Source organism: Coturnix japonica, chromosome 5 (genome assembly GCF_001577835.2).
Source record: "Coturnix japonica isolate 7356 chromosome 5, Coturnix japonica 2.1, whole genome shotgun sequence".
Taxonomy (NCBI): domain Eukaryota; kingdom Metazoa; phylum Chordata; class Aves; order Galliformes; family Phasianidae; genus Coturnix; species Coturnix japonica.
Genome location: NC_029520.1, coordinates 49,748,677 through 49,769,940, shown reverse-complemented (window position 1 = coordinate 49,769,940; position 21,264 = coordinate 49,748,677). Strand labels below are relative to the sequence as shown.

The 21,264-nt window shown below is 46.3% G+C and overlaps 1 protein-coding gene across 1 annotated transcript in view; it reads right to left on the bottom strand.

Moving 5' to 3' along the window:
• RTN1 (reticulon 1) overlaps window positions 1-21,264 on the bottom strand; it is an 86,242-nt gene that overhangs the window by 30,119 nt on the left and 34,859 nt on the right. The window contains exons 2-3 of the mRNA XM_015865783.2: window positions 7,238-7,981; window positions 4,987-5,769 (exon numbers count right to left, since the gene is read on the bottom strand). Of these exons, the coding sequence (XP_015721269.1) occupies window positions 4,987-5,769; window positions 7,238-7,981 (1,527 nt within the window). The remainder of the gene's footprint in view (window positions 1-4,986; window positions 5,770-7,237; window positions 7,982-21,264) is intronic.

The window sequence follows — 21,264 nt, the reverse complement described above, 5'->3', positions numbered from 1 at the left end:
GCTTAAAATGCCCCAGATATGGATGACAAAGGTTGAGACCTGAAGGATATGAGATTTACTGAGACGTTTCAAAGGTCAGGCTGCAGTGTACATGCATTGTGCTGAGCGTGAGAGGACACTGTTGCCCTTGGTGGTTACTGATCCCAGGTACTGCTCATGCAAACCATCATTAGAGGAGAGTAGAGAAACTCCTCTGTTCTTTGCTTGGCTCGGACTCTCCCCAGGGATCAGCCATCTCCTTTAACTGACTTTTGGCAAAAAAGGGCCAAGAGAACAACAAAATGGCTCCCAAGGCTCAAAGACATGACTGGAGAGATAAACCCTAAGAAGTTGGAATTGTTTAGCCTGAAGTAAAGAAGGATGAAGAAGGAATGACAACTGTTTTCAGCAGATGCCTGGGAGCAGGTGGAGCATCTGCCAATAGAGCCCTCTCCAAATGCGCCGCAAGCATCTGCCAGGAGCTCCAATGCTGATCTGGGCTGAGGGCCAGACAGGCCTCAGTGAAGCCCCTGCATGAAGCCGTGTGCCATGGTATCTCCACTATACCCCACACTGTATCATGCTGAGAGCTCAATGAGCCCAGGCAGTGTCCCAGGACCAACCTAAATTCATAGATCTCATCTAATCCCAAATATCTGCCTTTGCCTGGAAGGGCTGATAGACAAGACCCTGAGCAACGTGACCAAGCTGCTTCAAGCAAGTGATTGGAGTAGAGACCTCCGCAGTGCCCTTCCCACCTAAATTATGTTATGTAGGAAGCATGAGCAAACAGGTTCACCAATGTAACCCAAGATTTTGAGGCAAAGCCAGACCTGGATTCATGCCTTCACCTCTCCAGGTGGTTTTACATGTGAAAATGCTCTGGCTCAAAGGCAGGACACCCTTCTTTCCATACCTTTTCCAAGTGGGGACGTTGCAAAGGATGCAAAGCTATCAGAATCCCATATGAAGCAAACTCTAACAGGCAAAACAGATGGGCTGGAGTGTGGAGGCACTTACAGCAGATGGCACTACAATATTAAACTAACATTACCGTATGCTTAAACTGCGGCCTGGATTGCTGCTGATTGCAGAGCCAGCCTAGAGAAGCAGGCAGATGAGAAACAAGACTCATATTACTAAATCACCCTACCAAGCATCCCCTTCCCATAGGAAAATGCCTCACCAGCAAACTCTCAACAGCAGAGATGTGCTAACACAATGCAGACTACATCCTGATGAAACAAAAACCATTCACAATAACTTGAGGACTCTCGCAGATCTCTGCTGGGAAACAATCTGTTAAGAAACTGCCAAACCAGCTCCTCTGCAGCAAGAAGCAGAGGTGGACACAGAGATTAAGGGGAAAAAAACCATGTGGCTTTGTGTGTATCCACAGTGGGACAGCTCCGGACAACAGAGAGGCCACCCTTGCAGGTGACTAACCAGATGAACATTACAGTGGTCCTTCAAAAGGCAGAGAAATCAGGATGCGCAGGGTGGCACCAGCTGCAGTGCAGAAGACAGCATTTTAGACACTGAATTTTATCAGACTGTTTCTTGGCTGAGGTCCTTGCATGGAGCCTGGGTCCTACCAGCTGTGCCATCTAGTGCGTGGGCCGCAGCATGACAGCAGCCCCAGGCTGGAGTCCCCCTTTTCCTGCAATAAATTGCCACAAAATGAGAAAGGAAAATAAATGAAGAGCATCCACACTCTTTGCTCTGGCTACTAGATAACACAAATACATCTATATAACCTTCCTTCTCTGTGTTTGAATATTTAAAATAAAAATGGAATTGAGCTGGCAACCTCCTCCCCCCAAAACTACACCCAGAAGAGCCCCAAATCCTGATGGAATGAGCTGTGTCCAGCAGTGCATCATTTCTGACTATGCAAAAAAGCAAGTGAGTCTGACTAGCAGCAAACAGCATTGGATAGCTTTGCTATTACAGCCTGAGATACTCAGCTCCAGTAAAAAGGAGGTAGGAAGTCACTGCCCATTTTTGTTATTGCCACTGGATGGCAACAGACGTTAAGCAGAGATGCTGAGTTACCACTGCGCAAACCCCACATCCATTTGCTGTTCTCTGCCTTGATGGAATTACAGTATCACAATGCAAAACTGTTCAAACTTAGACATGAACCTGGTGTCAGACTACTTCTAAATTTCACATAGCTGGCTGTGAGCTGGACAAAGGCAACTGAAATACCTAAAATTGGGCATCAAGAGCACAGCTATGTGAGTCGAACAGCTTCATTTGATCCACTGATTTTCTATAAAGGTTCAGAAATGCTGAGCATGCACTGACTTGAGCTCACTGACTTTGTGACCACCACAGCAAGGTCAGTTCCCACATGGATTCCAAGTACATTACAAAGATCATTCTGTCTTAATGATGGTTTCATAGTTTCATAGTTTCATAGTTTCGTGCGGGTTGGAAGGGACCTTACAGATCATCGAGTCCAGCTCCCGGGATTCGAGCCTCTGTGTAGCAGAGTGGCACTTCTACCACTTGCGCCACAGGGGGGATTCGAACTCCGGGCCCCAGTGTGTGTGGTGGTGGACCAGCACTACCAAGGTGACATGTAACAAGGAGGTAACAAACTCTGCAAGGTTTTCTCTTCTGTTTAAACAGTCTATATATTGGTATCCCCTTTATGATAGACACTTATAACTAAGATAATTCTCTTAATGATTTGGATGACATCATTTTGCTGAACTTCCATTGAGTGGCACTATGCCATACCCTTCTGTTCTTACCACTAGGCTGAATGTGGTCCATGCCAAACGCCTGGCATGTGAACCCAGGTTGGCATACAGCACATATTTAATGGCTCTGTTGAAAAGCTCTGCCGAGACCTCAAGTCAAGGGCAACCACTGTCCCCTTGGATGTGCTCTGCCTTGCCATTTTCTGCCAGCCAATCCCACCTCAAGATCATGCTGCCTGGGGAGAAACAAGGGGAATGCGCTGGTTGCACCAGGCCATTTAATGTGCCCCTTCAGTTCACATCTGAAAAACAGCTTAAGTGTTTCATGTGAATTCATGTCAGTCAGTGAGGGGGTAAATTCTTCTTTCCCAGGTCAGGAGAGTCCTATACTCTATATTCAACCCATAAATGTAACTGGTGCCCAGACATAGCAAATACCCATGATAGGAAGGCAGAGTAAACTGGACACCACTACTATTCACTTTTAACACCTTGAGCCCACCTCTCCCTACCCTGAAACCTGCTTTAAAAAATAACCCAAGATTTAGCAATAATCTTCTTGGCGCTACATTCTGTTTTTGTTCTCTTTGTCTCTGGCACTGGAGCATCTTAGGGGGGAAAAGCAGAAACTGAAATACAGTACTTGTGCATCACCAAGCAGTAATTAGCTGTCTCATACCTGGCCTGGAGGAAACCTTCCTGCCACTGCAGACCTATGGGAATGTAGATAAGAAACATGAACATGCTGTGATACAGGTAGAAAGTCATGCACACAGGGATCTTCCATGACTGCCATGTGGGAATGAGCCCCTGCTAGCATCAGCTTAAACAATAGCAGAAAGCAGAGGGAAAAGTTAGGCCAAAGGACTCCAGATAAGATCAAGAGAAACTAAATTTGTGCTGTATGTAGCTGCACTGAGTTTAGCAGAGCTACAGCCAGATGAAGTTTAGAATTTTGGATTTTGTGTTGGGTTATACTATGAGTTCAAAGACACTTGTATAGCCTGGAAGAAAATAATCTCTCTGAGGAAACAGACCTGCTCTAAAGATGGGTTGCAAGGAAGCGTGAGGGATTTTCCAGGAAAGCTGATGTGTTGACAATGGTGCATGTCCCTGCAAGTTGTATTGGGGCCTGAAAACTCAAAATCACAGTACAGTGAAATTAGCTGCCCTTCCAGTATTGCCCAGGTACTTCCCAAATCTAAGATCTTGAGTTGTCTGCCTAGTTGCAACTTCAGCATCTAATGTGGTTGCAGGAATCAGCAACCTTGCAGGAGCCAAACCCAACCTACATACTGCAGGAAGGCTGCGCAAGGGAAATTCAATCAGCTCTGCAGTTTTGAGAGCTTGGGCAGGGCCTGGGCAAGGCCTTGAAAAAGGGGAATTTGAGAATGGGGAGAGAAAAGACAGAGCTCACCCACCTGAATAAGAACTAAGAGAGACGCGGTGTGATGTTGTGTGCTCTGAGATCTGGCAGGAAAACATACTAAGGAGTAATAATGATGTTTGTTATTCAGCCTATTAATACTATTAAGTCATTACCTCTAAGAATATCAGTATTAACATATCTAATTGCACGGCAGATCTTGCAGTAGGCTCCTCAGCACATTGCACATGTTCAGGCTGCTTCCTTACATATTTGCATGCTTGGGTTCACAGTGCTGGATAAATCAGATATGGTGTGCCACAAATGTACCTGACACATCTCCAGGCTATCATGTGGTCAGTGGTCTGCACAAAGATGGACAGACAAAAAAGATGCTCACTGAGCAGCAGAGGTGGGGATTGCCTGAACTCTATCCAGCTTCTGCCAGGGGCACAGCAGGCTTGAGCAACCCAAATGTTCCTTTCTACTGCAAATTTGGGAACATCTGCTTTGTCATGGGCATACCCAGCTCTGAGCTGTGGTTACCCAGTGCTAGTAGCATCCCCTGGTCAACAATGCAAACATCTCCCCTGCAAGGAGCAGATGCTTCCCTCTCCTCCCCCTTCTTCCCAGTTAAATAGTCATAGGACAAGAGGTAATGGCACTAAGCTGTGTCAGGGAAGGTTCAGGCTGGATATTAGGAAAAGTTTCTTCTCAGAAAGAGTGGTAATGTATTAGAAGGCTGCCTAGGGATGTGGTGGAGTCACTGTCCCTGAAGGTGTTCAAGAAAAGAGGAGATGTGGTACTGAGAGACATGGTCAGTGGGCGTGGTGGGAAAGGATAGGGGTTGGACTTGGTGATCTTAAAGGTCTTTTCCAACCTATAATTCTCAGTAGCATTGCAAAAATCAACAGAAACATATACAATTACCTTTCTGCTTATTTAAAAACGGCAGCAGAGGCAAAGCCAAGGGGCTTCTTTTCCCAGAGTCCTTGGAAGACACTTTACTTTGGTTAACAACAGTTTCTTCAATGGGTTTCTTCAGGATTATTCTTTCCTTCAGCTCCTCGGTACTGACAGCAGATGTTGGAGGCTCAGAGCTTACTTTTGGGGCAACAAAGGAGCATTTCAGGTAGGATGCAGAGTCCTCCAGGTTCTCCCTGTTCATCCTGCTCTCTGTTGTTTTACTAGCTTCATAGTCCAAGGCGCTGGCACGTGAGCTGTTCTCTTCCTTGATAATGTCCATCACCATAGGCTTCATGAGAGGGGAGTCCTGCTCCCTCTTCGGGCTCTCTTCAGAGGCCGACGAGGCATCACAGGATTCAATTATGAGCTCGCTATCAAGCTCAGCCTCTCGCTCCTCGCGCAGGATGCTGTACTGGATGGACGGGGAGGCAGGTGAGGGAGGGGGCCCTCCGATGTGGCTGAAGGTCATGTAGTTGGAGTGCAGCACCTCCTCGGCAGCCAATGGGTCCTCTGAGACCAGTTCAATCTCTGAGTCCCCAGACTCAGCGCTGCTGGCTTCATTATCCATGGGTGAGGGGACAGCCGGGTGCCCAGGTTTTATCTTCTGCTCTTGTTTCTCTGCAGAAACAGCTGCTGACTGCTGCACCTCAGAGGTCTCAAAGGAGAAACCTTTTGATTCCTTGATGGCACTGATGAGCTCGTCTTCTGACAGGCTGCCTTTGCCCTGTGATTCTGAGCCTGATGGTTCTGTGCACAGAAAGAAAGGGAGAAAAAAAAAAGAAACAAAATTAATAAAAAGTGGTATTTTGTCTGCTTAGGCAACAAACAATATATTTGACACTAGCATAGAACCCTTCAGAAGAGTTGGTAACACAGGCAGAAAGTCATCTCATCTGGAGTGACTGACAGTAATCAAAGCTTGTCCTCATAGGTTATTTCCTATTTCATAAAAGGAGTATCACTATCATCAGTTAGCAAGGGAAAAGCTGAGGCACAAAGGTGATGGTGATCTGAGCTTGGTAAAGGGGAGTCCTCTGTAGCCACAAGCAGCTGGTACAAGGCTCAGCCAGTACAAGGCTCAGCCAGTACAAGGCTCAGCCAGTACAAGGCTCAGCCACACACTGTTCACCTGCTGCAATGAGATTCGGTTACCCAGTGCCATTCAGTCCTTTCACAGCTGCCAAGGATGGCATAAATAATAATTAGTGCCTGAAGTTCTTAATTACCTCTTAGTGCAAAAAGTGTAAATCGATAAAAGCTGCTGCAGATGTAGTGTGTGATATCACCCAGTCAAACAAAAGAAGAAAAATGGGATGCTTTAAAGCTAATTTCTTTCCTAAAGCTTCTAACTAACGAAGGCTGTTAAGAGTCAATGAGGGCTCCTTTTTCTTCTGTTTTGAAGGTGCACAAAAGCATGCACAGCTCTGGAAGAGTTTCACTCTGTGTCAGCAAGGGTGGAAGTCCCAAACTGCCATTTTAAGGAATTCATTCATAAGGAATGAACGTTCTGGCACGAGGACTCTCATTTTCAATTAACAGGGTATCGATCCAGGATGCTGATATTTAATTTCAAGTTTCAAAGTTCTGTTTCCTGACAGAGGACCTCATTTCTTTTTAAATGCTACACTGCTTCCATGTTTTAACGGTGAACAGCAGTTGTATAATATAGGAAATGAGGAACAGACATCATACAGTGCTGCAGTAATCAGATGATAGGAAAACGTGAGGGATTTGGTGCCTGCCACCCCACAGTAGAAGCCAAGCAATCAGCAGCCTTTATCAGAAATTGGCCCTTTGTCCCCCCGTAAATGAGATGACAGCATTTCCCTCATCAGCATTTTTCCAAGTGCAGCACTTTCACCTGAAAACAGTGCTCATTTTTAACTGTTCAACCCAATGCTCTGCGAGGGCAAAAAGGCATTAAACAGCCATTAAAATCTAACAAAATAACCCAGCCCTTCACAGCACCCTGGTCCCGCATCCCTCTGGGCAGTGTGGTCCGCTGGGATCACCAAGAAACCCCAAAATCACTGACAGTGCACCTGATGGCATCCTGCTGACCACCAGCAATGTGAAAAGCTACAAGAGCAGAGCAGAAACACCTCCACCATGAAGGCCTGTTACCATCAGTGATTCCACAGTGATTCCACAAATGCAGAGCTAACAATGCAACCTCTCTCTGAACAGCAAAAAAAGGTGATGGTGACAGCATTACCTGTGCCAGAGGATGGTGGTGTGACAGAGCCTGGGCTGTCATCTTCTGGCTCTGACACTGTCACTGTGGGTACCACCTCAGGGTTCGGCTTCAGACCAGATGTGGGCTGTGTAGGACTTGCCTCTTTGCTGGGGGCCTCTCTGGCACCAGGGGTCTCGGTGAGTGTGATCTTGATGGGGTCTGTCACCACAGAGGTGTTGTGCTGGTCTCTAAACCTTTTGTCTTCAAGTGGGTCTTGCTCTTTGGGAGCTTTTATGGACTCTGAAGCCGTTGTCCTCTGAGGTTCAGCAGCATGGCCGGATCCGATGGGTGTTCCTCGGTACTCATCAATAAGGTCTGGGCTCTCATCTTCCAAGTCTGGATTGTGTTTTTCTTGGTACTTTATTTCTTCTGGTCTACTTATGTCCATGTATTTATAACCTTCCACTTTCATGGGATCTGCTAAGGTTTTGTCAACCTCAGCAGACTCTGCAGGTGTCATCTCAATTCCCGAATCCAAGCTAAACAAGCCACGGGACTCAAACCCAGTCACATCTTGAACGGGATGCCCCAGTGCATTAAAGCCTTCCGTGCTGCCTGAGCAGGGAATGGGGCTGTTCTCCTGCTGGTAAATGCCTGTGAAGTAGGTGCTGTCCCGGGGAGTGGTGTAGTGGACGTCCGAGATCAGAGAGGTGTAGAAGGAGCTGTCAGCCCCATTGGCTGAGCTGGAGCCATAGTCAAAGAGGTGTGATGAGGCCGTGACACCTACAGCAAATGCACAAAACAGCACTGTGAGAAGACAAGTACCAGCATGTGTCAGCCTTTGTGAAAGAAAAAACTTCTGGGAGTTGTAGTTCATTCTACTCTTCTGAGACCAAGAGACCAGAAATACTGACAATCCATAGAAATGCAGTCATAACTCTTTAACTCCCAGTAGACTACATGATGCTATGATAAGGAAAACTGATCAAAAATCATCAAACCACGACACATGGACAGAAAATCACACCACATTCATCACCTACATTGCACAGCAGCATAAAAGCAGTGAAACCTTTACACACACCCCTGCATCATTCCCATGTACTGCCTTTGATTTCCTTATCGTGCTTTAAGTTCCTGGGGATGTGGCTAAATGAATTATAAAAGGCAGCTACTCTGCAGCATCATAAGAGAGCATAGTTCAGCAACTGAACTGCAAGATTCCTTCAGTGGAAGCTGGAGGAGAGGAGAAAAGTATTCATAGGGTCTGCTGGATCAGGACATGAAGGAACAAAGTTGATGCCTATAGGATCCGCTGCCTGTTAGTGTTAACTGCTTACATGCTGGTGCACACAGCACTGGAGAGGCCAGCTGGCTTTCTCCAACCTCTGTTCATTACTCTGCAAGAGATACGCACTGTTCCACGTGTGCAGTGTCCTGGGCTACCGATCACAAGGCAAACTAAAGGGACATTGCTGCAGCTGCAATGTCAGAAGCTGTAAGGTATCCATGGAAATGCCCCTGAGCTGCTTGCAGTTACTTTCTGCTTTGCACATACACAACAATACCACCTTAAAGAACAGTCAGAATTACTCTTGACCAATTGCCATGAGGTATATGCAGCCTGTATAGCAAGCTGTGAACAATATATTTATCCACTCAGCACTCCTAAGCATCCAACCACAGGCTTTGTTTTACCACACAGCCTGGCTGGATTTCACACGCACAGCCCTGCACAAAGGCAGACCACCAGCTCCCTTGTGCATGTATTGCTCACTGCATGCAGCACACAATTTCTCTTCCCCAGACTGGAATGGGATGCTTGCTCCTTCACAAAGGGAAACCTGGTAGCAAAGAGAAAAAGCATCCTGAAAGTGCTCAGCCTGGTAAGTGAATTCACTAGCAAAAAATCCCACTATATCGAGTGGCCACGGATCAGCACAGGATGGCGGTGCAGCCTTTGCTGCTTTGGGTGCTCACAAAAAATGCTGCAGCAGCAACAAGCAGAAACCACAAGAGCTGACTTAGAATGGACTCATTGATCACGAGCCTGCTCTTTTTTCTTTGCAGTGTTTTCGCAGATAATGGTGAAATGGCACATACGTTTCTCCTTGGAGTCCAGGTGCACACGAGCAGGCAGTGTTTGCAGCAGCAGGACAGAGGGATCCTAACTCACAAGGCAACTGCAGAACCAAAAGCTCAAAGACAGCTGAAATTGCTTAATTACTGGGATTTAATGCAACTCTGTATTTCCACAGAGAATGAATGAAAGCCATTGCTAAAAGTGCCTCTTAGTGGACAAACATGAATGCGTTGCTATTAGGCTGGCTATTAAAGACATGGAAACCTGTAGAAGCTGAGCCGATTTTTGCTGAAGAATGGCACATTCAGAGCCTGGTGATTAAGCAATGTCTTCCCTAATTTTAAGTTGGTTTAGTTCAATATCCGTGGGAAGGAGAAGCCTTGAATAGCTCTGGTAATGGATGGCAGGATCAGCTCTGAAGTTACCCTTCTTACAAAGGCTTTTTTAAAAACTGGATGTCTCTCAAATGTGCCCAAAAACCTGCCTGCCAGTTCAGGTAAAGCCAAGCCATTCAGTGCTGGGAGCAGCAGTCGTGTTTGCTTGTAACACGAACCCTCGGGAAATCACTGCACTTCCTGCAGCCACGGGAGAAGTAATGGGTCTGATTCCAGCATTCTGAGCACAGCTGAGGGCTCACTAAGTCACATGCAATTTCATCAACTGTAAAGAATTTCCCTTTCTTTTTTTTGTTGGAAAACGACTGCTTTGTTTCCTTAGAATAAGTAACTGAGCGCTCCAGAGATCCTTCCCTGCAGCGCTGGAGTTTAGCAACTGACACAGCACAGTAACTTAGAAACGATGGGTTTGTGCAGAATAACTCTTAGTTTAAGACAAGCAGCTGAAGACCAGCTTGGATCAGTGAAAGCTGCAGTGCTCCAGCACATTGGAAGAGGAGCTGGGATTATATTAGTTGAGGAGTTGAAGTGAGGATAACAGACAAGAAAAAGAGCTTATTTAAATGAAAATGTTTTTTTTCCCCAAGTTTGAGTACGCTCAATCTTCTTCAAATTGATCACTTCAGAATATGGTGTTCACTTAACTGAAGTCATGTGAATAAGTTACATGCTAACCTGCTTGTCTCAACCCTCATATACAGCTCTGGTGACCTTTCGAGGCACGGACAGATGGATGCAGAAGGACTGTAGAAGCTGCAAAGATTTCCAGACATCCTTGGCTGGTAATGCTCCCAGCAGGAGTGAAGGTAGCTTGCAGAAGGGGCAGACATCTCCCAGCCTCATGCCAAATCATCCAAAACCTTGAAACCAGCTGCGTAGAATCACATAATTGTTTGAGTTGGAAGGGACCTTTAAAGGCCATCTGGTCCAACCCCCCTGCAATGAACAAGGACATCTACAGCTAAGTCAGATTGCTCAAAGTCCTGTCCAGCCTGATAATGAATGTCATGGGTACCCCAGGGATATCTGAATGCACTACTTGGGAGCCACACTCCCAATTTCACCAGGCCCTTCTCCCTGAACTTCTAACACAAGACTTCTAACCCAGTGTCCTTGCAAACTGCACAACTGCTTGAACACTCGAGTGAAAATTTAAATAGCGAGTGAAACCCAAACTTCTGAGAGCTCATCTATCTACCTGCCAGTGCAGCATTACCATGCTGTGCTGATTTAACTCCACTAAGTCAGCTCTTAGACTCTCCTGGATCAGCCTCTCTCAGTAGCCAAAGCCAGCTGTCAGCCCTGAGCTATCCTAGCTCCAGATGTTGTAGGTCTGATGCACCGGGCTGTCCTGCATCCAGATGCTGCATATTTGATGCACAGAGCAGCAGGCTGTTTGCAAAGCAGCTTCTCTGAGCCTGCAGCCCTCGCAGTCAGCTGCCAGGAGATGGTGCTCTTTCTGTTAGCTCAGGATATTCAAAGCCAGTTCACAGGCTGGCAACTTCTTCTCCTCCAACTCTTCCTAATGTTGTCTGCAGGAAGAATACAGCTCTGCAGGGCACAGCATTTGCAAACAGGAACGGCCAGCCTCTCAAAGTCATTCTGGGACTCATTTGCACAATAGATGCTAAAAAAGCCCTGTGTGCGCCAGAAGGATACTCACTCCTGTTCTATTTCCCTTGTTTCAATGTATGGGTCCTGAATGTGCTATGGAAACTCATAGGCAGCAAGAGGGCTGCTTTCACTGTCTCAGACAAATTAGTGATAAGCTTTGATGCATGTAAAACCCTTCCTATGAGTCAGTTTACAGAGGATTTGAGATCCTGCAGCCTCTAGCCTCAGTGCCATCATCCATCATCCCAGCCAACAGTTCCAAGCCTCCCCTCTGTGCTGGGACCCCAGTTCCCAGAAAGCTTTTGCTGCTGAGCATGAGCAACCTTTACTGACTCACCACCCACTAAGCACAGTGGCTGGGGATGATGGCAAGTTGCTTTCAGGATCCTACCCCTGGAGCCTCCAGCATTTTGAAGAGCATTGGTCTGGGGGATGCCCAGTTGAGATGTTCCCCTCCACTGCCACCATCAGGTCCCCACTGTACAGAAACATGGTCCTGCTGCATAGCTTCCCCAGATCCTGCCCTGGGGATCCTCTGGCTGCCCCAGCAGATCTCTGACTTCTGAAAAGAACAGGGGAGCGAGGATCAGGCCCTGGCTCAGCTGCTGAGTGCTACAGCCCTGTCTGTGGGAAGAACACGTAGGAAAAACATTGATGAGCTCTTAATAACATTAAACAGATCCACCCTGGGGAATGCAGGACATGCTGTGCTGCAGCCCCATCATCCTGGCAGGCCATTAAGAGTATATTTTGTTGCTGTGGATTCTGCACTGCAGCAGCAAGCATCTCCCTGTCAGCACTGCTCCAAAAAAACACAAAAGCTCATCTCTCACATGTTGGTGAATTGCTGCTGTAGGTGCCCCAGTGCACCCCAGACCAAGCCAAGCCCAACATTAGTGCTGAGGAGCAGGGCTTGGTTTGGTGATGCTGAATATCCTTAGTCCCCAAAAGCATCCCCAGAGCACACTGGGTCTGATGGGTGCCCCAAAACCAACAGGCAGCCATGCACTGTGAACTCACAGTGAGTGAGTCAGCAGTTCCCATCCCCATCTGCTTCTCTGCTTCAGAGAGTTCCAATTTGACCGGGCAGCAAAACCCAGTGTCAGGTCCATGATAACCTTGCCCTGTAATCTGGGCAGCGTGAAATATCACAGACTCCAAAAGATGAACTTTCAGGGTAGCATAAAAACAATTAAAAACTTACATAAAGTTTCAACTGCTCCTGCAATAAGTACAGCTGCAGCAGATCTCCATCAGCAGCAGAAAAGAATACAAACATCACTTTTTAATTTTTAAGAAAAACCAGTTTCAGGGAAATAAAAAGTGAGTTGCTGTGGCGGTATCAGCAAGTGTAATGTGATGGTCAGTAGGGTTCAGTGATACTGAAGTACTGCCTAAAACACTATCAAATGTGCTTTGCTAAGGTTCATTAAGCCCCATTTATGAAAATATCCATTCTCATTTCACCAGACTCACTTTTCCCCTGGAAGGATCAAACTTTACTGAGTCCAACAGATAAATCTTCTAAGCCCTAAATGAGATAGCACCTAAATCACACTTTCCAAATGATGTGAAATGAAGCCCAACTCTGTTTCGAGCCCTTCCCACAGGAGTTGCTCAAAATCTGGATGTGTTTGGCTAAGTCCCTTTTCTCTTCAGATTCTCAGATATTTAAATTCCGCTTCAAACATGACTGAGAAACTCAAGCTGTTCAATGCTTGCATCCCCAACCTGCAACATCACAGTCATAGAATCATAGAATATCCTGAGTTGGAAGGGAACTGTATGGATCATCATATCCAACTCCTGGCTCCTCACAGGGCTACCCAAAAACCAGAGCAGTTGTTGGCTCCCCAAGCCTGGTCCAGGCTGTCCTTCAATATCCCTGCAGAATCCTCCTTGCCCTGGCCAGCTTCCTCTCTGCTTTGAGCCCCCCTGTACCCCACGCTCCACCTTGGCCAGCTTCTGGACACCCACAAACTCAGTTTCCCTTGCTTGCTGCAAAGCAATCTGCAGTGCTGTGGCTGCAGGTTGAGACTCAGCCTGGAAAAGGGAGAAATATCAACTCTGTCTGCTTTTGACACCCTGATAAAACTGGGACAGAAATTGTTGCCCTACAGCTCCAGGCTCTTTCATGTGTGGGAAGGGCTTGATGGCAAGGAGGTAAGATCTGCTGCTGGAGAAGGAATGGTGCTGAAATGTCAGTCCTGAAGGAAGAGGGATACACACATCTTAAGGATTGCTATAATTCAGCTATTAAAAATGAATAAAAAAGAAAAGGAAGAGAGGATTAGCTTGCACTTGAGCTTGGCTCGCTGTGCCCCAGGCCTGGAGCACCCCAGCAGTATGAATCCTACAGTGAGATAGGGAGACAACTGCAGCAACATTCAGCTGAAATCACTGAGGGCTCTCAAGGGGAAAATTAATTTAGTGACAAAGCAGAATACCTACAGTGATGAGTCAGGTGCAGAAATTCAGGGAGAAATCCAGCTGCCAGCCACTGAGGGCTGGGGCAGGGCAGGAACAACTCCACAAAGGCAGTACCTACATGAAGAAGCAATGGAAGGGCTGTGGACTCAAAGGGCTGCTTAATAGGAAGCTTTCTTCAGCCTCCAGCTAAAGTGATTCCTGCACCCTTTGTTTGTGGAGAACCAAAGAAGTTGGCAGCTGCTGGTGAGAATGGACCTTCTATCTGCTATAACCAAGGTACTTTCTGAGTGTATAATTGTATGGTTGGAGAATGTCATTCTTTTACAGGGCCCTAGGAACCAGAACATAGAATGATGGGATGGCTCATGTTGGAAGAGATTTCAGTCAAAGATCATCAAGCTCCAACCCCCTGGTGCCAGTCACCATTACAGGCTGCCCAAGGCCCCATTCAACCTGGCCCTGAATACCTTCAGGGATGCGTCATCCACGCAGAGATAATGTGGTACTGGCCACAACTTATGATCAAGTCTAACGCCCAAGGAAAAGCAGGGAAATTCATGTCAGAAGACGTGAAAGCATGAGGTTGATGGAGGCAAAGAGCTGAAGCCCCAGAATCCCCATCTTTGGCTTTCCACCCAAAGTTTTCTGATTGCAACTTGACCTATGCCAATATGGGAGGACCAGTATGTTTTGGTGGATCCTGGTTTTGGCAATGACACAATGACAGAAGTGTTATGAGAAAAGACACAGTATAGTTTCAAGTAGGACACAGAATATATAACATCAAGGAGTGAAGACATATGAGCAGCTTCAGATTGCAGAGGTTCTGCTGAGACAGGTAAGGCAGCAGGATCTGATCCAAGCACTAATGTGGTTTCCTTGTACATTAAGTGATTCCCCTCTATTTCTAGAAGGTGAGGGCACTGAGAGTGCATCTCAAAGTCAATCAAAGAGTTTTCAAAGCATACTAAAAGTTAAAGCTCTCACAATAGCGCAGAATATGGGACAGAGCCACCGTAGTCATAAATCAGCATCAACCTGCTGGCTCCAGCTCTTGCTTAACGAGGATTGGGCCAGATGTGCTATAACTAATGCTATGAATGTCCTTGTCTTCAAGGTCTCTTCTTTATTTACCTGCCACCACGTCTCTTCTCCTGCAAATGATGAGTTTATGCCAAGTAGAGGCAGGAGAACTGTTCCCCAGACATCTCAGTTCCCTGAAGGACATTTTCAGAGACTCATTCCACCCGCTGTTCTACTTCAGGAGCAGCAGATACAGCTACAAACCCCTCCATCTCTTGCCTGTGGATACATGACACCTGGAGACATCAAAAATATTTGCTCACCCAGGAGAACAGCCAGCAAGCTTGAAGTTTGTACATAAGCAGAGGTGTTATTGGGAGCACTGTGAAGTGGGACTGAACACCTCCTTGAAGGCCAAGGTCAAGATCCTTCTCCTTCTTTATGTGACAGCTTCATCTTTTTTGCAAAGTCATGTCTGTGCTGTCTGCAAGGACAGCCAGCTCCCTGCAGTCAGGGTTAGTAGATAAATCACAGACTTCTGCAGATTTAAAGAGTGGAGGCTGCACAAGCGAAAGCTCCTGACCTGGAGTAGTTTCCTGTGCAGAGAAGATTTCAGATCCTGTTGTTTTTGGGGGGTTAAGAGAAGCTACACTAAAAAATCTCGGATACTACAAGTCTAGGTGTTCCTGCATGGGGACCAACTTCTTACATGGTTTGATAGTGATAGAATAAAGGGGAATGGCTTTAAACTAGAAGAGGGAAAACTGACGTTAGATGTTAGGAAGAAATTCTTTACTCAGAGAGTGATGAGGCCCTGAGCACAGGCTGCCCAGAGAGCTGTGGGTGAGCCAGGACAGATGAGTTCCTGGGCAGCCTAACCTGCTGGGGGGCAAACAGACCACAGCAGAGTGTTGACAGCAGAGTGTTGAAGCTCAATAAACTTTAAGGTCCATTTTAATCATAGAATGGTCTGGGTTGAAAAGGACCACAATGATCACCCAGTCCCAACCCCATGCTACGTGCAGGGTCACCAACCAGCAGCCCAGGCTGCCCAGAGCCACATCCAGCCTGGCCTTGAATGCCTGCAGGGATGGGGCATCCACAGCCTCCTTGGGCAACCTGTTCCAGTGTGTCACCACCCTCTGTGTGGAAAACTTCCTCCTAACATCTAAACTAAACCTTCCCTGTCTCAGTTCCAACCTAAGCCATTCTGTGATTCTATGACACAGGATGGATATGTGAACCACAGTGGTTCTCCTGCTGTAGTAGCAGCTGCTTTTGGAAGACAATTACATGAGATGCACAGCTATCATAAAGAAGGGCCTTTTCACTCTAGTAGATACACCTGGTAAAACGATTCATCTGAGAAGAAAGCAGCTTTTATATCAAATGCTGGACAGGACAGCTCTGCAGATATTGCTGATTCATCTGCAGATTTGTGTCAAAGTTACAAGCAGTGATAAAGAGAAATAGCTGCTACAGTAAGAAGCTGCTGCTTCTTTTTTTCCCCTCCTCTTGCTGTGTTTTCAAAGAGATAGAAGGGGAAAGCCAGAAGACTTCAGGGCAAATGAAGCACTATGCATCTTCTGGGAAAAGCCCATTCTGAGTCTACCACAGCGAGTGAGCCAAAGGGCATCTGGAAGAGAAGCACATGATCAGCAGCTAAGATTCTGCTGTACGTGGTGCTAAAAGAATTTCTATTGACCTTGCCCACAAGCTTGGTGTTAAGAAGCAATGGAAAAGCAGTGATTGTGGGATAGTTCACTTTCCATTGCATTCTCTGCACTCATTCCTCTCAAGTCAACTCATAACACATATATGGAAAGCTGGTGTCAAATAGACGAAGTGTTAATGAGGGAATCGATGCACAGAGGAGGAAAGAGGCAGCCCAGGAACAGATGGCAAAAGAAAATAAGAGCTGATGGACTAATGGGGCAACATAAAGAAGTCCCACACAGGGACTGGCGGGGCAAGAAGAGATTTTCATTCGTTGTCCATAGCTTGTCCTCTGGCACACAACATAGAATCATTAAGGTTGGAAGACCACTAAGATCATCTAGTTCAACCACCAACCTATGAGTGACCACAGGCTGGGTTATTTTGTGGTTTTCTTCATTATGGGAAAGCACAGAAGGATACTGAGAACCTGCAGGTAAGAAGAAAAAAAAAAAAGCTGGTGACATAAGAACTTGGGGGCAGGACCCTTGGGATCTATCTGGAGGAGGGAATAAAGGAGATATATGTACATTGTACAGAATGGGGGAAGGGATGGGCAGAGCAAGATTAAGCTATAAATACTCTCCAGGTACCAGCACGAAGTGAAGAGAGGGAATTAGTCACAGTCTTAGGGGATGGGAAAGAACCAATGGCTTGAACATGAGACATAAAAATCAAGCTATGTGTTAAGGTGTGTTTCTTGGCAGAGAGGAGCAGGGATGGATGGATGTCAGTGGGAGCACATACAGCTCTGCCCTGCCAGCACGTCCCCAGCACCCTCCCAGCACTGCTGCTACCGAGGTCTGTCTCTTGCACAGCAGCACTTCAGTTGAAAGCTGACTAAATAAGAGACTTCAGTTTGACAAGGGAGAAAATTACAGGGAAGTCATTCTGCTTGGAACCAAGCTGTAACAGAATTGTTTTTGTTTGTTTGTTTTAATGATTTTTATATTTTTTTTCAGTGAAACAAGAAAACAAACCAATAAAAATCACCCTAGGTCAAATCAATGTAATCTGACCTGAAGCTACATGTCATAGATCCAGTTTACATCACACCCACTTTGAACACCAAACAGAAGAACTGTGGACTGGGGAACCTGATGAAAGCGCACGCAAAACAGTGCGCACAGGGGGATGCTGTGGGGTGCTGACATCCTCCCCACCTACCACCAGCTAGACAATATAGGCTGCAGCTCTCCTCAGAGCCAGCAGAGAAGCAGCTCTTTGCTTTCTCTTTAGCTTCTTCCCAAGTCCAGCCATTTAGATGCACACCTCAAGCAACCCAAGTTCGCAGGCAGCCCTAAATCATGCTCAGAGCTCTTTTAGCTCCCAGCATTTTGGATTTGAGCCCATTCAATTATTCACCACCCCATATAGTTGCTATAGTAACACTGTATTGAGTATTATTAGAAATCACTGTCCCCGGATCCCATATATTAGAAGATGCACAGCAGGGGTGAGCCATCTTCTCTCGCTTTCCATTCCCCTGCTCCCAACACCAGCTGATCTAGGCAACTTCCTTCCCATCACACTGAGCTGTGGGGTGCAAAAGGCAGCATGCACCCCACTTCTAGGTTCCCCACTTCTAGGTTACCCATATTAAATTTTTTACATATCTACAAATGAATGAAGGAAATGCGCTCCAATTTAAACACAGGCAATGGGTAATTTTATTAGCCCAAGCAAACAAGGAAAATCTGTGCCTTTCCACTGTTGTCCACAAGAATTTGCAGTATGACCTTGCAGAAATTAAAGCTAAAATAGACCTTTTCTGAATGTTTCGCATGCAGTAACAAGAACCATCAACACTTCTGCCATTAAAGATCAGAATGGTGCACATTCCTTAGAGAACGTGAAATTAAGTCATTATGGAGCTGAGGATGGACGAAGAGGACTGCAGTGAGGAAGAAGGCTGTACTTCACTCTGGGACACAAGTCACCATCACCACATTTTTCCACTAAACTCCAGGGTACAGAGACAAAATACAACACCACGACCTTTTATAAACATCTTTTTATCCAATTGCCATAAGCCTCAGGTGCATCTTCTGCTCCAAGGCCAGCAGGACAGCCACACAGCCACCAGTGGGATGTAACATTAAAAGGGTTTCTGAGGGTTGCACAGCTCCCAGCTTGATCCAAAATAGTCCAAAGACAATGAATAGTGTTTTGTTCCTTTCCAAACTGGAAGCAGAAGAGATGAGGCAAGTCTGGGACAAGAAACTGCATGGATAGTATTTCCAATTATCTACTTATACCACTGCTGGCTCAGCTTTTACTTACCCTGAGGGCTTTTCACACTGTTCGGCAGTGTGAAAGGGCCTTCAGGTGGATAAATATTCAGGTCTGTCACTAAGGCATTCACAGCATATGGGCAGACTCTTCATTTTCATGGTTTTTACCCACTTAAATATATCAGCTGGAGGCTTGAGGACTCAATGCCTACTTCAGATCAAGACAAGCATAAATAGAAATCACAATGAGATTTCTGGCTAGGCTGGCACCCCAGAACAGGCCCTCACCTTTGAGGGGATCAGACCCTAATCCCTTCCTGTCCCTCTCTGGGCCTCCCCAGGTGAAGTCAACCAAGTTCTTCAAAGAGGAAAGCAGAAATGTCTTTTCCATTCTAACCATGGGACATTACCTGGATGTAACATTCTTCCCCCCAGCGTAGTTTACTCAGTCTCTGCATCTTTCAGCTTGCTCTCATGTAGGTTTGGGTCATCTCTGCATCAGGCAGCTAAACTACAGCAGAGCATCCCTGGTACAGACTATAGTTTGTGGTGAAACAGCCAAGAAGGGAAGCAGAAAGGAGCTGAGAGAAGAACACAGAGCTAAGAACTGAGGAGAGGAACCAGGACAGAGGGAAAAGGCAGAACCATGTGGGAGCAGGGTGGAAAGGGCAAAGATGTGGTGGGATAAGCAGAGCAGAATGAGAACTAAGAGTGATGCAAAGGAAGGAAAACAAAAAAAAATAGGAACAAAGGATGAGAAAGGCAGAGAAAGAAGCATAGGTGGGGAAGGCAAGCTTTAAGAGTGCTCAGAGAGACACGCATACCCTGTCTGTATGTAGTCTGAATGTTACTACATTTAATCTGCATTTCCCTCATTCATATTTATCCATCATGCGCTTCTGGGTTACTATTCTTAAGCATCTATAAAACCACATGAAGAGCCTTCGGAGGAAGGGCCAGGCACTTCCCAGGCACAAAGAAAACCTCCTTTTAGATTAAATACAAAAAGGCTACCAGAGCAAACCCACTGAATAAATAACTCTGCTCCTGTGGAGGAAGTTATGGTGAGCAGCTATTCACAGATGTGTGCACAGCCCCCAAAAGAGAGAATGTTTAAAAATTAACAAGGATGTGGTAGCCTCAAACCCTGCACAGCTGCAGGCACTTTACCTGGGATGGAGAGGAAGCTTTTCCAGTCTGGACCAGCAAAGAGCAGAAGGGGCAACACAGAAGCAAAAGACAGAGGAACAACCTGGTCCACAGCCTCATGCCAGCATCATCTGAATATGTTTACCCACACCTCCGTCCCTCCCTTTGGCTGCCATGTTTTACTGATGGCATGTCATGTAGCACTGTTTGTCTGAAAGCATATGAAGTATATCTTTATAAATTGGCACAGGGGGCTTCATTTTCCTGAGAGGTGAAGACTTCTATCCATCTGCAATCTGACCTCACCCAACTGGCTTTCACAGCAGCTGGACTGACAAGGATGCATCCTCCTAAGAGTCCTGACACAAAAGATACCAGTCATGTGCACCGATGTCGCTGAGTGCCTGAATAGCTGATACTCATTAAAGTGACATGAGGCTCCCAAATCCCTTCACTACTCTATCAGAAGATGGAGATTCTTGCTTAAGAAAAGGTTTCTCAAGTCAGCCCTGTTCATTCCCAAAGCCTCCGGAATCAGATCTCAGAGTCTGACTGCAGCAGAGATGCTTTAATGAAGTCACCAGGCTGGGCTTCGTGCCATTGCCAAAGAAGCGCACCAGAGGCTCACAGAGATTTCAGGAGTTAGAATGTCATCTAATTCAAGCTGAACTCCAATTCAGTAGCAAGGTCTCTGTTGCAGAAATTCAAACATTCTGCCTTGATACCACACCTGCAAGAGAAACCTGGGTATCTCAGACGAGGCTTGCTGTCAGCCCTGGGAATAGCTGAGGGTCTCTTGAAAATTAATCTATTTCCTGCCTTGGTTCAGCAGGAGACCAGAGTGCCCCACCTTGCTGGAAAGGAATAGCAGCCTGCTCAGTGGGGTCAATGAAAGCAGGGAAAAGGGTTTTCAGATGTGTAAGGTGAGGTTTGCACTGAAAAAAGTGGCATGCCATAAGCTCTTGCTTTCTCTGGCCCCACTGTGACATACATCTCCATGGCCTAAGATAAACCTTGCTTCTCAGCTTCACTTGGTGGGGTCACCAAATGCCAAATGTCCAGGAGCCTCCTACATTTCCAACCTACATTTATCTGTCACCTACCTGTATCTGTTAATTCTTCTGTCAGCATTGCTCTCTGACCTTTGAAAACATTTATAGGAAGCAATCACTCCCTTGCAGCTCACATTTAGTGAGGCAGACAAATGACTGACTCCTCAGGAAAGCTCTCAGACAGCCTGGGATGCCTGGTGCCACACTCAGGGAAGCGTCTTCTCCTTCCTGATTTCTTCCTTCGAAACAGCATTACAGTGTTTAGAATACATGATGCCACACTCATGCACTTCAACGCAAGGCAGACTAATTGGATCATTATTTCATTTGGCAGGGAGTGTGTGAAAATACAATTACAGCAGTAGGTTAA